The sequence below is a fragment of the Puntigrus tetrazona genome, chromosome 1 (assembly GCF_018831695.1).
Source record: "Puntigrus tetrazona isolate hp1 chromosome 1, ASM1883169v1, whole genome shotgun sequence".
In the NCBI taxonomy this organism is placed as follows: Eukaryota; Metazoa; Chordata; class Actinopteri; order Cypriniformes; family Cyprinidae; genus Puntigrus; species Puntigrus tetrazona.
The window spans coordinates 12,337,756-12,356,431 of NC_056699.1; the positions used below are offsets into that span (position 1 = coordinate 12,337,756).

Sequence of the window (18,676 nt, forward strand, 5' to 3'; positions counted from 1 at the left end):
TTAATGTGAAGAATATTCCACGTATGTGTTTCCACATGTTCTGTAAGAAAAAAATAGGCATCCTAGATAAACGCTTTGAACATTTTCATCTCCTGTGTGTTAATTTTGGACCCAAGATGTGAATTTATGAGAGAACAGCTGACATGCTTGTCAACCCCCTCCTGCGGCACTTTTCTCCTTCGCATGAAACAGAGGAAAACAGAATATCAGAGGATTCTCAGTCTCTGTTTATTCCAAAAGATTCCAAAAAATAAAGCAATCGGTCCACATTCCATTTAGAAAAACGTCCTCCATTTCATCCCATGGCAGACTTTCCAACTGAAATGATGCTAGTGATGGCAAGTCCATTTTGTGTGTCTTTACGTGAGAGACAGCTTGGTACGACGGTCATGTTCCCAAACGTGCTGCCGAATGCACAATACGAGCAATCCTCTTGTGTGCGTCTGTGTGAATTGGTGTATCATCCAAGATTTTAAGTTATACACATGAATGGTTTCTATTTACATGTACAGTACATATACATATAAAACTAATGAACAAGATTTCAGTTACACAGCATGGCATAGAAAAGGGTAATCGGCTTATACTTTATCAATATAACTATCTGTAATAATCATCTCCATCTCTTAGTCTCAAGGTCATAACTGGACTACATAAATGAAAGTCCTAGTTAACTAATCTTAGTGATACACGTAATCATCGCTTTTATAAAACAAACATAACTAAAGGTTGTCATGCTTTTCACAGTTAAAACTGCATATCGTAGTGCACCTTATTAAAAGTACAATGCATCTGATATGAAAAACAAAACTAACTAACAAAAAAAAGCCAAAGATGACATAAATAACAACCCCCTGATTATAGGGTGCTAATTTGAAGTTGTAACATTTCCCCATATAGAGACAATATTAATAAACGCATCGGAAATGCCTTAACATATTTTGGCACACATCAAAATTTGGCATTTTGGGGTATCATAATATATTATATTAAGTTCATATATTATTGTACAGATCCGGCTTAATCAATATAACACTTTCAATATGCCATCTAAATTGCGAAATGCAGAAGTTATAGTATTCTTTATTTGTTTTTCTTTTTTAATTAAAAGACTTATAGAATTATAAAACTACTGCTTGCATTGCCCACAGGCAAGAAAAAATGGATCTGAACACACTGATCCAAAAAAAAAAATTAACATCACAACAAATCAAACCAGTGAGGAGAAGAAACAAAACTACTCAAATCATTTCATTTTTTTCTGTAAGTCAAGCATTTGCATGGTAACATTAACATCAAATGAACAAAAGTGTAATTATATACATAATTTATTATACATATCTCATATAATAAGAAATGATTCCAGTCAAACACTTTTTTAAATATATATCATGTAGATTGAGTAAACAAAATCACATTTGATGCAGATGTTTCGTGTGCTTGAGTTCTTGAGAATCAGAGATTCCAAAAAACACGTTGCTATGGAAACAGGTGTCGAGATTTTCCCATAGGAATTATTTTCAATGTGTAACGTTGTTCCTTAGTGCAGCATTGCAATGTCACTTACAATGTGAAAAAAAACGTCCACGAAAACTGAAGTGGGGCAAGTGTGTGAATATATGAGCGAAATGAGGTCATATTATATGTGCGTATTCAAGTGTGTGACGAAACGAGAACTTGTGTTATGTAAAATATACACAACAGGAAACTATAGGACTGTGGCTACACAAGGTTTGTGACGTTATCTGCATATGTACACACAGCAATGTGCCTGTATACTTTTTTTATGTGTCTGTCAGCGTGGTTTTCTTTTTTTGCAAATGTTGGATGTATACATCACCGCTGGTCAAAATGTGATTGCACTGAACAGTAAACATATGTGTCTATGCATGTATGGATTTGACATCCTTAGTATAGATGTCGTGTTTATAGTATAGTATTTTTTTAAGAATATGTACACGTGTGTGCATATGTATGAAAGTGGAGGTACAGCATGCTTGCACCAATGTGTGTGTGTATGTATGTAAGGCACTCAGGACAGCTCGCTCACACTCAGAGGCATTGCCATGCCAGGTCTCAGGTACGGCACAGCATGGACGGCTTTAGAGAAGTCTGGAGTCAGCACTCGCCCGTTCTCCCCTGTACTGCCCGTTATAGACAACCTGGCCTTACTGCGCATAGCATCTGTGAACGTCATCTGTTTCCAAACACACACCCACACAAACAGAATATATAAATGCACAGTGATTCACACCCAGATTCACACACAAGGAGACAAAAAGAGAGAAAAAAAGATTCATTAAAGTTCTACAGTGCACGTTATGTGTAATACAGATTTATTTCATATATATATATATATATATATATATATATATATACACACACATATATATATATATATATAACATCTATATAAACTGTAGATGTTTATGAAGAGCAGATGGGGTGGAGAATGATTGACAGCTAATGGGTCTCGCATTAAGATGGCGGAGCTTTATAGCAAAAGCAAGCGGTGCAGCCAATCCACAAACAAACACAAACGCCAATGATGATCAACAAACGCAAAATGATGTCACGCCAGCTAAAATTAATTCATTTCTCTATGAGCCATTCATTTATCCATATACATATTTTACTCTCTCTTTGTTTAACCTTTGTCTGCCTAATTTCTTTCATCTTTAATCTTGATCACATAAGTTGTGTATGTAGCCACAGTTTACCAAAACTGTGCTGTCAAACAATTGCTTGTGTGGTATTGTTTTTTAAAGAGGTCATATCATGAAAAAAATCCTCATTTTCCTTCACCTTTTGACGTACCATTCAAAATTCTGGAATCTGTAAGATGTTTTCTTTTTTAAAAGGGATGTATTACATTGATCATAAGCAATAAAAATAAATTAATAATGTTATAAAAGATTTTCGTTTTCAAATAAATGCTTTTTTAATTGTTCTATTCTTTCAAAGAAATCCTAAAAAATGGACCATGGTTTCCACAAAAGTATTAAGCAGCTTGATTGCTTTTAACACTGATAATAAGAGAAGCTTCTTGAGCAGCAAATAATCACTTAAATATATTAAAATGATTTCTGAAGGATCATCTGAAGACTGGTGTAATGGCTGCTGAAAATTCAGCTTTACCATGATGGTAATAAATAGCACTTTAAAATACTCAAATAGAATTTTTTTATTGTAATAATATTTCCCAATATTACAGTTTTAATGTATATGAATGCAGGCTAGGTGTAAACGGTAGTGTAATTTAATATACTATATAAAAACTCAGTACTGAAAATGTCTCCAGTTCAAAAAGTCTACTGAAAGAAAGTTAGTTAGGATTTTGGTAATGAACAAAATTTATATATTAAGACATGACTGCCATATTTATATGTCTATCCTGCTTTGAGAAATGTGATCTACCTGTAAAGAGGAGGAAGCAAAATGATGTTATTATTCCAGTAAACTTATGATACTTCCAAAGGATGACATTTTTCTTACAATAACATCTTGAATCATCCACAATAAGGAAGATTCCCCGAAGAAAGATTGTTTAATTAAGTATGGTCCATTTAGATTATATGTTGGGAACAAAAGGCACCATTTAATTCAGAGTCAGAAAGAGAGTGAAAAAAATATGGAAAATTGAATTAGAGCCTAAAATTAAATCTTACCAGTGGACCTCAGAGAAAAAACTAGGAAATTCTGAATATGAAAATTAAGATATGACCCCTTTAAACATTTGACAAATGTGTATCAGCATGATGCCTGGAAAATCGTGCAGTGGCGATGAAGCATTTGGCATACGATAAAAAAAAAAAAAAAAAAACTGTGAACAAACGACAAAAATAAAGCCTCTGCCGTTCCTACCCCACTAGATCTTAACACTCTCCAGCCCATAAACGTTGTACCCTTCCTTATAAGTAGCAAAATTCTGAGAATTCTGCGAGGAAGAGGAGGGATTTAGAGCCTGAGTCTTGGCAACCTTCATGCGTTTGGCCTCCGCGCGAGACTTGTAGCAGAACTCCACCAGAGCGACCAGCATTGCCAACCCGAGGCCGCCCACCAGGATGTAGAAAACGCCCGCAACATTACTCAGGCTGAGGGCACTAGTCTTCTCCTGCAAGGGGTTGAAAGTCAAAGGTCAAAGATAAGGGAGAGAAAAGGTGACATTATGCCAATACTACTAATTATCACTATATATAAATATACACATATACATATATAAATATACACATATATATATATATATATATATATATATATATATATATATATATATATATATATATATATATATATATATATATAAGATTACGACTATAAAAACAGTACAGTATTAAGTGTGCATATGTGAGTGTCTAACAGTACATCACAAAAAATACAAAGACGGCTACAAAAGTACAACAGGACAATGCGGTGCAGTGTGTGCACATAAAGAAGGAAAAAAAGACGCCACCTACATAATTGCAATTAAAGACAGCTGAAGTAAAAGGCAAATATACAAACAACATTTACAGCATTGGTGAGGGAGAAGGAGAGACCGCATGGGAAAGAGAAAGAGAGATAGGAGGGAGAAAGAGAGAGTGTAAGAAAGATAAAAAATTAAAAGGAACAGGACAAGTTGTCAATAAAGCACATAGAAATACAAAGGAGCACAAGGAAATTCTGAGCCTATACAAGTGTGACTATGCGTGTTTGTGCGTGAATGTGAATCAAGTACGCGCTTGAGTGTGCATAAAATATGTCTTTGCTATGTGTCACTCGCATGCATTACTGTGTGTTTACATTACATCCCTGTTTGTATAGGCATCATTGATTGTATACACAGGTCAGGCTCTGATTCATGCGGTGGTAAATCTGTGTAGGGGACTTGCTTTGACACACACATACACACACACACACACACATCACCATAGGCTGTTTTTCTTTTTTTACACAAGCTTCCTTTCATATCACTCTCATACTCTTTTCCTTCCAAACACACATAGACACACACATACTGTACACACAGTCTGCAAATGCTTGGGTTTGGATCTCCCAAACTGAGACAGTGTTTTTTTTTTTTTTAATTTCACATACAGTACACATTCTAGCCCTGCCAGAGACACACACACACACACACACACACGCTCCCTGCAGTGACTGACCTTACTTCCAGAGTCCTTGGCTCCACATTCTCCCTTATCGTACCACCATTTGTTTTTCAGCTTGTCTAAGATGCCTTGCTCACTGAGTTTCAATACTGCAAGGTTTACTGGCGTTCTTCGCGTATGGGAAATAACATAAATAACATTACCAATGTTATTTTATGTTATTGTCAGTAACATTTGCACTCGCTAACAGCGCTGGTAATGATTCAGCCCTGAGCGTGGTGGCGATCTGCAGTCTGCGCTCCATTTGGCAGTCGGCAAACGCGGCTTTGCCGTGCCAGATGTGCACAGACTCATCGCCGCGAGCAGGAAGCAGAAACAGTGCCCGCCGACAAGCCGTGTACCTCTGGGAATGTCTTTTTTAGGTTGTTTCGGTTTCATTCTGGAGCAGACGTGTCTTACTGAAAGCTCTTGCTGACCAGCTGACGTAATAATTTGAATTTGTTGGTGCCTCGGCTTGTTTTCTGGAACGGCTGGTAGTGCTTCCTGCTCATTTGCATTTCGTTCATTTCATTTTTTACCCAAAGTCCCGAGCACGGGTCTGACCTTTGACTCCCCGCCTCCGCTGCCGCACTCTCCTTTGTCGTACCACCATTTGTTTTTCAATTTATCCAGAAGCCCCTGCTCGTTCAGTTTTAGCACTGCAAGGTTTACCGCGTTTCTTAAACAAACGATAAAACATACTTGTCAGACAGCATGAGGGGGGGCGGGGCTGCAGCGGGCCACGCCCCCCACAAGTTGCATAGAATGAATGGAACATTGGGTTAGACAATCCATCAATCAATCAATCCATCAAATCAACCAACCAATCAAAATGACTTTAAGCAACCCATTAAAATATGAGGTGGTCGAGCTTTTTTAAGAGTTCTTTTTTAAACTCAAACTCTTGAGGCAGGAGGCTAGAACAGAGGAGGATCAGCAATAGTATCAGTTATTAACCAATCGCACATTCAGATCCTCAAATCAGTTAGCAGAAAACATTTTAAGCATTGAGGCAAACAAATCTGGTTAGGAGTATCAAGAGAGACAGCATGCATGGTTCAAACAGTGCATCATCAATTGCATTCATAATCAAGTTACTGTGTTTTCAGCCTCTGCATCATCAGCTTAAACATTCTTTAATGCTTATGGCAACCATTCAAAATCCAAGTGCCCAATCGCATGCATTGATTATTACTCATTATCAATAAATAGCTTTTGTCATAACACAGTCTGGTTGCAAGAGGCCATTGCTTCAGTCATTAAGAACAGACATGCATTCAATAAAACAGATACTGAAAGGCAAACATGAGTAGTGAGTTATACTAACCACATACAAAAATTTTTTTTACTACTACACTATGCTTTGTCTTAGAAAGGGTTTAATGTAAGTTTAACAGTTTCGCAATGTTTGCTTCATTGAACACGACAGTTTATTATCAGCAAAAAAGGTGGAAAAAAGGATTCAGAACTTAAAGACTATTGAATAAATTACACCTCAACCCTTCTCTTCAACTATTTACTGAGCTCCATGAGTAGAATGTTAATTCCTGGAAAAGAATCACATGAACTAATCTATTGTGTTTAGGGCTGTCAAAATAAGAACTAGAGATGCACACTATGAGATTTTGCTGATATCCGATATTTTTTTAAATCATTTTGGCCAACAGCTGATCTTCATACCTATATATTTCCCTTTGTTTTGAAACAAATCTCTTTTGTGCTAAAATTCTAAAGAAAATGTTTAGAATTTGTTATTTTTGAGCAAAAACATCTTTGTTAAAACTAATAAACATTATTAAAGTTGATATTATTAAATTTTACATTATTATATTATAGCTTTTGGCCTTCAAAAAAGATATTTTGTGACATTATTTAGTCAGAAACACTGTCTGTATAAAAATTATATAAAATAATATCTTAATGTGAATTTTACTTTATTTTACAAGTAAACCGGCCCCTAAGTAAATAAAACCCTGTGTGGATGGGCATTAGGGAGTGGGGGAGGACGCTGCTACTGTACGCACTAGTGAGTGTTCACTCTGTCACAGATCATGTCGTTCTGTTGTGCATTCTCACTTTAAATGTAGCGATCCAAAACAGCGAATCTAATCATCATTCAGGCAAAGGTTTGCTTTAAGAATGACCACACTATAGAGCACATGTGAGCTATCTGTCTTGTCGGCAAGGCTTTTTTAATTTAATTTGTTTAAACCGGACAATTTTTACATTTTAAACCATTATTGGCCAATTCTGATAACCTTTTGACCATTTTGTACATTGCTAATAATAAGGATAACAAAAGCTATATAATGAATTGTTGTTGACACCATTAATGTATTTTTTAGATATTTGCAAACCAGGAGCAAAAATTTTTTTTTTTTATATTTCCCATTACTCATTTTAGAGATAAGTGGTTTTAATATCAGATCTTTATTCTGATATATTCTTAATACCAGATCATTACTCTTAATATTGCATCTATCAATAAACATAGGAAGCTATTAAGTGATTAGCTTACAGCACTGTTAAATAGTCCTTTGAAGTGCATTAAGTATGTGCAAATTATTACATTATTATTGCAGATGCATATATAGCCACAAATAATTACAAATATCATTTACCTTTATAACAATAGCAATTAAATGTGTTAATACAAAAAAAATACAAAATGATCCACAATCCAATATTTCCATATGACAGCCCTAATAATTTTTATATAATCTTAATTAATTTAGCATATTATTATGGTGCTCACTCACTCCCTGTTAAAATCTTAAAACCTAATTTGTTGTTAAGCTCATGTTAAGATAATTACCTTTTTGTTTCAGTCTACACTATACTCCATTTTCTACACCATCAGTCTTGGAGAGCACTGGTTGCTAGGTAACCTGCTTGTCAGCTGTCAGCTAGGCTTTTTAAAGCCCCCCACCGTGTGCAGTTTCCTTTGTAACTCTATACTGCTGGTTTTTCCATACATCCCTACACTCAGCACTGCTGTTACCTAGTTTACCTCATTTTAAAGGGGGACCCCCGGCCTACATCAGGGTAGGTGGGATACTATAACAACATGGGCCATATTGTTATACTACTCCACCCACCTTAAAGCAGATCCCTTGGGTGTAGCGATGCCGTAGCCTTTAGAGTCAAGGTTCCCTCCGACCTTCATGGTGTCACAGGGCTTGCGCTGCTCGATGTACTCATTCATAGTGGACTCCAGAAGGTAAGCATATTTGCCTTTGGATTTTCGGACACGCAAAACACCTTCCACTGTGTTTTTAACAAACACAGAAGGCTCTGCGCTCTTCATGTACTGCCACATCTTGTCAAAGAGAGCAATCTTAGATCTCTGGTTAAAGCAAAGAAAGACATAAAGATGAAGACAAAAAAAGAGAGGTTTAGATTCAGGTTAGTGATGACGTGATGGTTAGCTATGTCAGGAATAAGTCAACAACGTTGAATTTTTTTCTTTATTGGAAAAAGATTTGGAGAAATTTTGCATTACATTACTTGATCACAAATGAATCCTCTGCAGTTAATGGGTGCCGCGAGAATTAGAGTCCAACTACGGGCTGGTATTTTGGTCAGGATCCCTGCTTTGGTGACACTTTATTTTAAGTCTTGTTAAGTCTCGTTATTAACAAACTACTAACTATGACTTTTTTCCTCAATAATTTTCCAATTTTCTTCTTATTAATGTAGTTAATAAGATAGTTGTTGCATTTAAGAATTTTGTAGGATTATGGATATCGAATATGGTCGTGCAGAATATATATAAATATAACCAGCCAATATAATAAAAGCTTTACCTGCAGTTAATTGAGTTGTCTTCATCAGCTGTTTGACCTGTTATTCTGACAGCACCCATTCACTAGAGAATCCATTACTGAGCAAGTGATGTAATGCTAATAAACAAAGTCATCTTGGATGTCTGGAGGTTGAGTCAGGTTTTATTGGGATAACATTTATATTTATTATTCTCTTAAGCAGATTTTTTCTAAAATAGTATACATACTGAAAAACATTTATCTTATTCATGACATGACAAATATAAATGAATAATTCATGATTTGTGGAAAAAAAAACATTGTATATTTAAAGGGGTCATCAGATGTAAAATTCACTTTTACATGTCGTTTGAACTAAAATATGTGTTGGCAGTGTGCATACATAACCAATATGTAATGATAAAAATCCACCCAGTGTTTTTTTCAGTCCCAATAAATCATGAGCAGTGACTCAGATCTACTCCAAGTCCACCATTGTTTTGATGTTGGAGCAGGAATGACCTCTAAGCAACTGAGGTGCTTTGTTTCTGGGTGTAACAATAAACACAGCAGTCATCATTTACAAACAACATCTGAGCCGCTAAAGATGCAGAGGATTACTTGACTTTTTAAAGACTGCATCCCCAATCTAGCAAATTGCGTCTCTGTTTGCACAAATTATTCGTAATCCATCTTAACCTCTAGAAGAATTGAGTATATTTTTTATGAATCTTTGCTAATCATCTTTTCTAAAAAAAATGCTAGTTAGGAAGTTTCATGATGAATGCAGCTAAAGTTTACAGTCTCATGATAGTGACCTGTCACCCACAGAAAAGAAAGGTGGGGTTAACAGAGCTCATTAGCATTTAAAGGGACATGCACCGAAACTCAGTGTGAACAGAGCTGCTTTTTTACATCCAAAATGGGTGTTATTTTACAGTACCATTGAGAAATTTTAACCAAATTATATTACAGACTTATCATTATGACCCTAAAGAATTATATTAACTTGAAATGGGTATCCGATGGCCGATTTAAATGCATATTTTTGAAAATTATGTTTACACTCATGTACTTAAGGTCTAAGGAAAATATGTTATTTTTTTTGTTACTGATGGTTGGGCCATGGCTAGTTAGGACAGTGCCTGTCTGCAGCCCTTCCATACGATCCACACTGGTTCACTCACCCTAAAGAACTCTTTGGTGGAGCCTGCATCCAGTGTCCCATAGGCAATCTCAGTCTGTTTGGCCAGGTCTTCAGCACTCTCGATAGGTGACACCATCCTCTCCACAGTGAGAAAGGCAGCCAGGTTAGCAGTGTAGGAGGAGATGATGATGAGGGTGAAAAACCACCACACACCACCAACTATACGACCAGACAAGGACCTACACACAGCAAACACAGTCAGCCACACACAAACGATCACACACTCCACCAACAGAACCAGCTTCTTGTTACTATAAAGTCCAGAAGAAAGAATGAAAGAAAGAAAGAAAACCCTTTCACTTTGGATAAAATGGGGAATATGCAGCCGAAACACGGTACCACTCCAAGAGGGCAAAAAACGGCGACCTTGTGCATCTTACTGTTCCCAACCGGGTAAGTAAATGTTCACAAAAGAAATGTCCAACCAAAGGTTAAACCATATCTTTGATTAAACATTTCTAATCCTGTGTTGTCTCTGTCTTCTTTCTCTTGATACACTGAAGTTGGGGACAAGGGAGTTATATAATAGGTTATTTGCAATGGAAATGGATAGGAAGCATGAGCTGCAGGAGCGTGAACATCCACAAACCACGGCATCGGTGGGAAAACCGTCGATGCACAAAGCCGAAAGCACACCCCACGCGCTAGCCAGCTAGCTTCAGTGCCCACTGCATGCACCAACCTTGGCGAAATATCGCATCCCTGCTGCATAAAAGCGCCCAGAGAAAACCACAGACTATTAAAGATTCCGAATTCGTTCGTAGATTCGCTAGGGCCCAGCTGCCCGTCCTCAAACTCCTCAGTGTGCCACTCGTAAGGGCTGAAGCGGCTAACGAGGAAGAGCACAACGCTAACTCCGATGTAGGCGAATACAATACACATCCAGATCTCGTAGGCCAGCGGGTCCAGGAAAGAGAAGACACCCGGCTTGGATTTCTGTGGTTTCTTGATCATAATGGATATGCCCAGACTCATGAAAGGTTTTGAGAAGTCGATCACCTCCTCTCGGACCAGAGTGATGGTGAGAGGAGCTACAGCTATGTCTGCTTTCTGTTAAGAGTGAAAAGAGGAGGAATTAGGTGAATGACACACATAGGCCTATAGGAAATGTACGATGACGAGCTAGTGTTCAGATTTCTCAGGAGTCCACTCTTGTGTGCGTGAGTGTTTGCTTTACTTCTCACCCCATACACCAGTTCCCCAACCATGCCATTCCAGATCTTGGTCTCAGCATCTCGTGCGCCATACTTTCCATCTGCTACAATCCTCAGCTGATACTTAAAGCCACAATGCTTTGCAATTTCGGCTGCCAGGTCCACACAGTATCCTTCATAGCGTTCATTATCGGTGAATAACTCTGCATTCTTTTTCAGCATTACATACGGTGCCTCCTACAACAAACAAGCAGGGTGGGAAATACGTTAACACATCTTTGAACGTAGGCGATTTCGGTTGCTCTTGATGTGGAATAACATGGAATATCTCATACCAAGATTGTCGTCACAACAACCGTTTTATTCTCCATTCCCATTGTGTCGTTGGGGAAAAGGTCAGATTTTGTCACCGCCATTTTGTCCACCTCATTCCAGTAGCCAATCTGAGGCAAAGTACACACTCATGAAATTGAACTTCACTTCTGTTCAGAACACAAAGCACAAAGTACTCAAAACCATTTTTTTCTGGGCATTTTGGTTCAGTCTATAATGTATGTTTTTCTAAATGTGAATGGAACACAGTACTAAAATATTCTGACAGTGTTTCCTACATCACTATTCTGCAGTAGTGCTGTTATACGACTGAATCACCAGTGCCAAGGCAAAAGAAATGATGTTTGAGCTTGGCTGTCTGCTTGTAGTCTGACTGGAATGTGATGAAAGAGAAAGCCTGTGTGCAGTGAAATAAGACTTGTCAACACACCTTTACACTGTGTTGCTGCGCAAACCTTCACAATCAGTCTTCAATAATTACCTTTTATGAACAGGTTCTTTGTAATGAATTGCAATGAATAAAGAATCATTCTTGAACTCATGCCCATCATTTATAAGTCATTATGTATTCATTAACAGTTCGGTATTTTATGAGAGCACATTTTTCTTCAAGTGTTGTGCTTTTAGATCAGTTAAACTGTTTATATCAATTCATAGCAACTTACAAGTTTGTGAAACTTGTCAGATGACAACCTATACAATGATGCACAATCATCTGTTTATAAAATTACAAGAGAAGTGTACACGGTTTACTGTTTACAAGACAGACCTGTTTTTGATTAAAAATACAGTAAAGACAATAATAGTGCCATATATTATAACAAATTTAGTACAGTACAACTGTGGTATAATTCTAACTAATTGTAGAGCAGGGAAGTGAGAATCGTTATTAGGTATGAAATGGTGCTGAAATCAGAATAATTCCCGTCCACACCACCAGCAATGGTTTAAGTTTAAGTCTGTGTTACCTTCACTGGGCCACTGTTTTTCAGCTCCATGACATTGACTGTGTAATTCACTCTTCTGCCGTACTGATCAAATTGAATGTTTCCTGTCAATCCGTCCACACGCACCTGATCAAACACATGCGCAAATGTAATACGTTGTAAAGTTCTCATGCACAGACAGCAGGCATTGATAATGTGCCGGCAGAGCAGACCTGTTTGAGAGCACGCTCTATCTCCACCCCCTGTGCCCACGGCACCGCAGGATTGGCCAGGCAGTCTCCGTTGTTGCCACGGCGACTGATGTCAATCCTTTGTTTATGCAGAAAGCGGAATGCCTCGGTCATTACTTGCACAGCATCATATGTGAGAGCGGAAGTGTACTGCAGGGGAAAGAAATATGAAGACAATAAAAATGTCTTACTTGGGTGTTTTATGGTAGCTGTAACAGCCATAAGAAATTGATATAATAACTATGTTCAAAATGCTGTCAGTAGCACTTTTATTTGAGCGTGATGGAAATATTTGCACTCTTTCACCCTGATTCTGCTGTCTGCTCCAGGGTACTCCTTCTCTTCTAGTGCCTCCCAGCGCTGGTCAAATTTAGCAACAAGCGGGTCATCAAAATCCACTATCTGAAATCCAGATACATTTGCTCCTCCATACTGGATTTTTGACAAATCTCCATCCACAAAGCCCTACAACACACACACACACACATAGACACTTTTTAATAATATAATTCATGCTACACAAAACTGTGAGCTATCGTATCACAAACAAGAATTCTTTCCATTCTATCGTCATTTGCTCACCATTGTAATGTTCTAAACCTGTACGACTTTCTTTCATTTATAAAAAGCAAAAAGGAATGCTTGGTATAATGTCCAAGCTGCTCTTTTTGAACAACAAAAACCTTTAGGGATTAGCTAAATATTGTGAGAATAAAGTTGAAATATTTTGAAAAGAAAGTAAAAATTATGAGAATTAGGTTGTATTAATTTTAAGATTAAATTTCAGATATTTTGAAAATGAAGTTTAAATATTTTGAGAAGTGTCAAAATTATGAGAATTAAACTGCAGTAACTATGTGTCACGTGTGTGATAAGCAGGAGAGCTCACAACGAACATAAATGAAAATAAAGAGTTTTAATCTATTCAGATGATGAAATAAACAATATAGATACAGTCAGGCAGGACAAAATCACACGCAAATAAAGACGAGATCGGACAAACGGAACTGAAAACACAGGACTTAAATACTTTACGGAATTACTTAAACAAGACACAGGTGTAAACGCTGAGACAATTAACTAAAAGTAGGTCAAACGGAACACATGGCACACGACAAAACAATAACAAAAGTCTAGAGAACCTGACACTATGAGACTAATGTTAAAATATTTTTGATGGTATAGCCTATATTCAGCATGCAAATGGAGTAGGTTGGAAGCACCTCAAGAAACTCCAGTGGTCTGGCAAGTGATTTGAATATATGATGGTCTATTAACAGAAATCATACCATGTGTCTTATATTTGCAGAGAAAGACTTTATTCAAAGTTGTTTTCATAATTTTTCACTTTATTCTCTAAATATTTTGACAATATTCTCGTATTGCTACTTTATTCTTGTCATTTTTAATTTTTTCAAAGAAATTCAACTTCATTCTCATGCTGCTATGACTTTATTCTTGTCATTTTGACATTATTATCAAAATATTACTTCATATTACTTAATATTACTGTGGTAATCCTGGATTTTTTGTATGATTTTCATAGCTGAAATGATGACATTATTCTCATAATGATGTGACGTAATTATTATTAATAATTTGGACTTAATTCTCAAAATAGTACAGCTTTATTTTTTAATTGCAATGGTAAAGAGACCATTTTTGTGGCACTAAGAAATTCCAAAACTACTTTTTTCAGTTGACTCAGCTCCCACTAACTGTATAATGTAGCTCTATGGGATTTAAAACATTCTCCTGGGAACCTGCTGCTTATCAAATGGTTTTGGAACAAAAACAATTAGCGTTTTTGGATAAAATGACAACAGTAAAAATACATCATTGACGACTTACAAAATTTGCAATGATGTAATGATATCCCTTCACGTGTCGACCGATCGTGATCACCTTAGGAGAAAAAGGCAAAAAAATCATTCAAAAGAGCAATTTAATTAAAGAGCCTCATAATGAATGTTAAAGGTGTACGCAGTACATCATCTTTTAATGACATTCCTGACCTTACACGTGTGCTGTAATGTGTTTTTATAGCGCCATTCACCTGCTCCATAATGTCCTTGACTTTGTCCTGTTCGCAGTCTAAAATGACTCTCCTCTCTTTCTTGTTCTCCAGGTCCTGAAAGAGGGAGCGATACGCCTCGTCTTTCCACTCATCCTTCAGGTTTCCAACATTTATGGCTGTTACCTGCCATTTCCTCTCTGCTGCTGTGTCCAGCACTGCCTGCAGGGTAGACAGACCTACATAGGGAGACGCACAGCAGTGTGTATGTGAGTGCCTCACATCAAATGTCTTCATAAAATTTTTCATCAATCTGCCCAAGCTTTAATTACCTTCCTAAAGCGTAATTGCTTTAAAACCCCACGTCTACTTGCCTCACTGTGTCTTTTTAAATGAGATTCAATCTCAATTACGGTTACTCTCGTTTTGAACCACTGTTCTACTTTAATCAACCGCTACTCCAAATTACACCCAGAGACCTTGATATCAGGAGTATTTTTATTGCACTAGAAGGCCCCTTGGGACACTTTTTCTCCTTCATTTATCATTTCTCTTCCTCGCTCTCTTTATTTCAGCATTCTTTCTTTTGGTCATCGTCCCTTTCATACTCCTTTTCTCTTAAGCTTCCCTCCTAACTGCACATTTCTGCCTCCTCTCCCTCTCTCTATCTCTCTCGGTTGATTTCATATCTAGGTCTTGGGGGAGAGATTTGTTTCGCAGCCTCCAACCAGAGATGCAGCACATCATGGACGCTCCAGTCAATAGCGAAAACATTCAGAAAGCATTCAGCTAGCATAGTCGCAACAGCAGAAAATCTGAGACCGCCAAAAAATGTAAGGTAAGAGCTTACAGAAAATGTCCAAGACTGAGTTACAATACAGTGATATTTTTAGCCCTTTTGCCATGCTTGTTCTATAGAGTTTTTCTCCGTATTTAATTATTTAAGGGATTTATTTTAAATTATTTCCAATTAGAAGAATCGTTGTTTTGACTGAAAGGACACAGCAGTTGATTCAAAACCTGAACTGATAACATTATTCTTGAATATTTAATTAACTATCTCTTTATAAGTGTAACATCTATAAAATAATAATAAAATATAATAATTATCCAGTAATTAAGCTGGATTCCAGTAACAACTGGAAAGGTCAAATTCAAGTGTTAAAAGATTAATACATTTTAATATATGAAAAATCCAAACAAATATATGTTAGCTTTTTTAAATCTTGACTGAAAAAAGCTTTTATATCAGTTCACTGAAATGCACAGACACTTTGGAACAATTGGCACGCTTACACTTTTAAGTCATGAGATAAGAAAAGACTGTGAAACAAGTCTTGAGGAAACTTAATGGGCAAATAAAAATTAAAGCATTGCCAATGTTACTTTTATTTAAGTTTATTTTACCAGCAAAATTGTCGCAAACATGTGAATATTCAATATATTTTCCAACTGTAATTTAATTATGCAATAAACAACACTGCGTCCTAACCAGCTGTGACTTTGACAAATGTTTTTGTTTTTATGATCTTACTTCATTATCATATTACTTCTGATCTTATTCATTAACTGATTGTCTATGATGCACGGTACTTTCACATTTTGGACATATAAATTGGTTATCAAAAGAAACTTGTCAGTTGTTTTCTTTCTATTTTTGTGTTATGGTACTTTACACAGCAGTGCATTAAACATAAAATATTATCTATTTGGCAAAGATTTTATCATGACGAACAGCACTTTCAAATTTAATTTGGACAGACAGATTGTTTATCAAGAGAAACTTGTCATGTCACATTTGGTAGTGCAAAAATAATACACAATGAACAAGGAAATAAATGACTGATATAACTAATTTTAAAATTAAATAATTAAAAGATGTATAAATAAAGACAAATAAAGTGACAGAGAGAGAGAGAGAAAGCAAGGCAGAGAGGGAGAATGAGACAGAGACTGTAATGTGCTTATCTGTAAGCACTCCCAACTCACATGCCCTGTTCTCTGAGAGGCATTTCACCACAAAGTAATAGGACTATTGATTGAATTCTATTCTCTAGTGTATGTGTGTTTAAGTGTGTGTGCGAGCAGCTCTAAAAGAGCCTTGGCTGAGGGAAAAAAAAGATTAAAAATGCATACATTTCTCAAAAGACAGAGAGAAAGTGTTTACCTCTGTCGCTGTCATACAGATAGGCGAACTTCTCCCACTTGTAATACTCCACCAGGCTGATGAGAGGACCCTTGATATCAGGCCTCATCTGCAGAACAAACTGGTTTAGCCCATCGGCTGGAAAACTGGGTGTGATGAAGGACACGTGCAGCGTCTCACAGAAGGATGTGATGGTGTTCACCGACTTCTTATCGTAGAAGCCAAAGATGGCATACACTCCTCTGGAAAACTGTGAGCAAACTGAAACAAAAACAGTAACATATCAATATGCAGTAACTAAAATATTGTAAAATACAATTCCAATACTAATAAATGGCTGATGTAACAACTTAAAAGTAACATTTTTTGCTCAAAGACTATATACTGTATATATATATATATATATATATATATATATATATATATATATATATATATATATATATATATATATATATATATATATGATTAGGCAAATGACTAGACTAAATAACTAGAGAAGTCCTATTTACATTTCCAGAGAGAAGCCTGTTATTTGACCATACATTGAGATTTCATTTACAATGCAATTAGAGGAAATCCTTATGATTTAGTCAGGGTTTTTGAGGAAAACATTTACAGATTTCTCTCCATATAGTGGACTTCAATGGGAGCCAACAGGTTTAAGGTCTAAAAGATCTTATCTAGCAAATGCAAGATAAGAAAATACAAATGTATATACTTTTTAACCACAGATGCTCACATTACGTAATCATGTTACAAAAGTCACACGTTTAGTTCTATTTAGTTCTTTAAATATTTAACTGAATGGCAATGTAGTACAGTAGTACTTATTTGTGAGAAAAATATATGGTAAAAGTGTCATGAACTATGAAAGGGGATTCACTTCATGATACTCAAGATGAAAATTTTCAGGACTTTTCACCGTTTGACATAACAGAAAATATTTAACTAACATACAAATGCAACGGTTTTCGACTATTAAAAAAAGTGCTACTAGTGTTGAAGTCAGAAACGTAGAAAGGGGCCATAAGAGCCGAATCGGTGCCTGCCTGTAGTTCTATTGGATGATAAACTAGTCTGAGAGTATTGAGCTTAATCTGATCTGAGAATGTGTGACTGAGCGTTGAAGAGGAAAAAATGGATCAGATACAGATAACGCCCACTCCTAAAGCCAGCCTGGCTTTTTAAACACAATAAATCTATGCAAACATGATATACACACTAACTCAAACTACTGCTAAATGGTTAAGTATTTAGCCATTAGTTGATATATAGAGTCTCTTATTTTGACAGAAGCCACTGAATGATGTACACTCAGGACAAACAGGACAAAAATCAATTGAAGAATTAAGTGTGTATGCCTGCACTTTAAAAGTTCAATTTCAGTCAGACTAAAGCAATAAATCATCTTTTTAGACTAACTGAAATCATGCCAGTATAGAGCAAAGACTATAGATCTATGCGCACGTACACATGTACATGCGCTTAAATTAAAAATAACTACATTTTGTTATCTCACATAGCTATTTTTGTGGTGACAATTAATCTCTGTCTAAGTCAATCCCCCCCATTCAATCAATTTGCAGTAGAAAATTTGCACCCTCTAGTTTACATCACACTACTAAAGCAAACTTACAGTTCACACAGAAGAATACAACATGACACATAAAATGTATCATTATTAAACCATGAAATACATACTGTAGTTTAGCTACAGTATTCGGAACAAACAGAACAAAACAAAAAAAA

The 18,676-nt window shown here is 36.4% G+C and overlaps 1 protein-coding gene across 7 annotated transcripts in view; it reads right to left on the reverse strand.

Moving 5' to 3' along the window:
* Nucleotides 1–206: 206 nt before the first annotated feature.
* The window catches only part of gria2a (glutamate receptor, ionotropic, AMPA 2a), a 28,147-nt gene continuing 9,677 nt past the window's right edge, over nt 207–18,676 (reverse strand). The window contains exons 3-16 of one of the 7 annotated variants that reach the window (XM_043238053.1): nt 16,946–17,185; nt 14,821–15,017; nt 14,616–14,669; nt 13,071–13,229; nt 12,747–12,914; nt 12,556–12,660; nt 11,590–11,697; nt 11,285–11,491; nt 10,783–11,150; nt 10,081–10,279; nt 8,228–8,475; nt 5,694–5,808; nt 3,980–4,114; nt 207–2,197 (exon numbers count right to left, since the gene is read on the reverse strand). In XM_043238053.1, the coding sequence (XP_043093988.1) occupies nt 2,033–2,197; nt 3,980–4,114; nt 5,694–5,808; nt 8,228–8,475; nt 10,081–10,279; nt 10,783–11,150; nt 11,285–11,491; nt 11,590–11,697; nt 12,556–12,660; nt 12,747–12,914; nt 13,071–13,229; nt 14,616–14,669; nt 14,821–15,017; nt 16,946–17,185 (2,468 nt within the window). In that variant the 3' untranslated portion in view covers nt 207–2,032. Of the gene's footprint in view, nt 2,198–3,864; nt 4,115–5,144; nt 5,260–5,693; nt 5,809–8,139; nt 8,476–10,080; nt 10,280–10,782; nt 11,151–11,284; nt 11,492–11,589; nt 11,698–12,555; nt 12,661–12,746; nt 12,915–13,070; nt 13,230–14,615; nt 14,670–14,820; nt 15,018–16,945; nt 17,186–18,676 lie in introns of those variants that run through there. The other 6 variants (XM_043238052.1, XM_043238056.1, XM_043238055.1 and 3 more) reach the window with 6 other exon arrangements.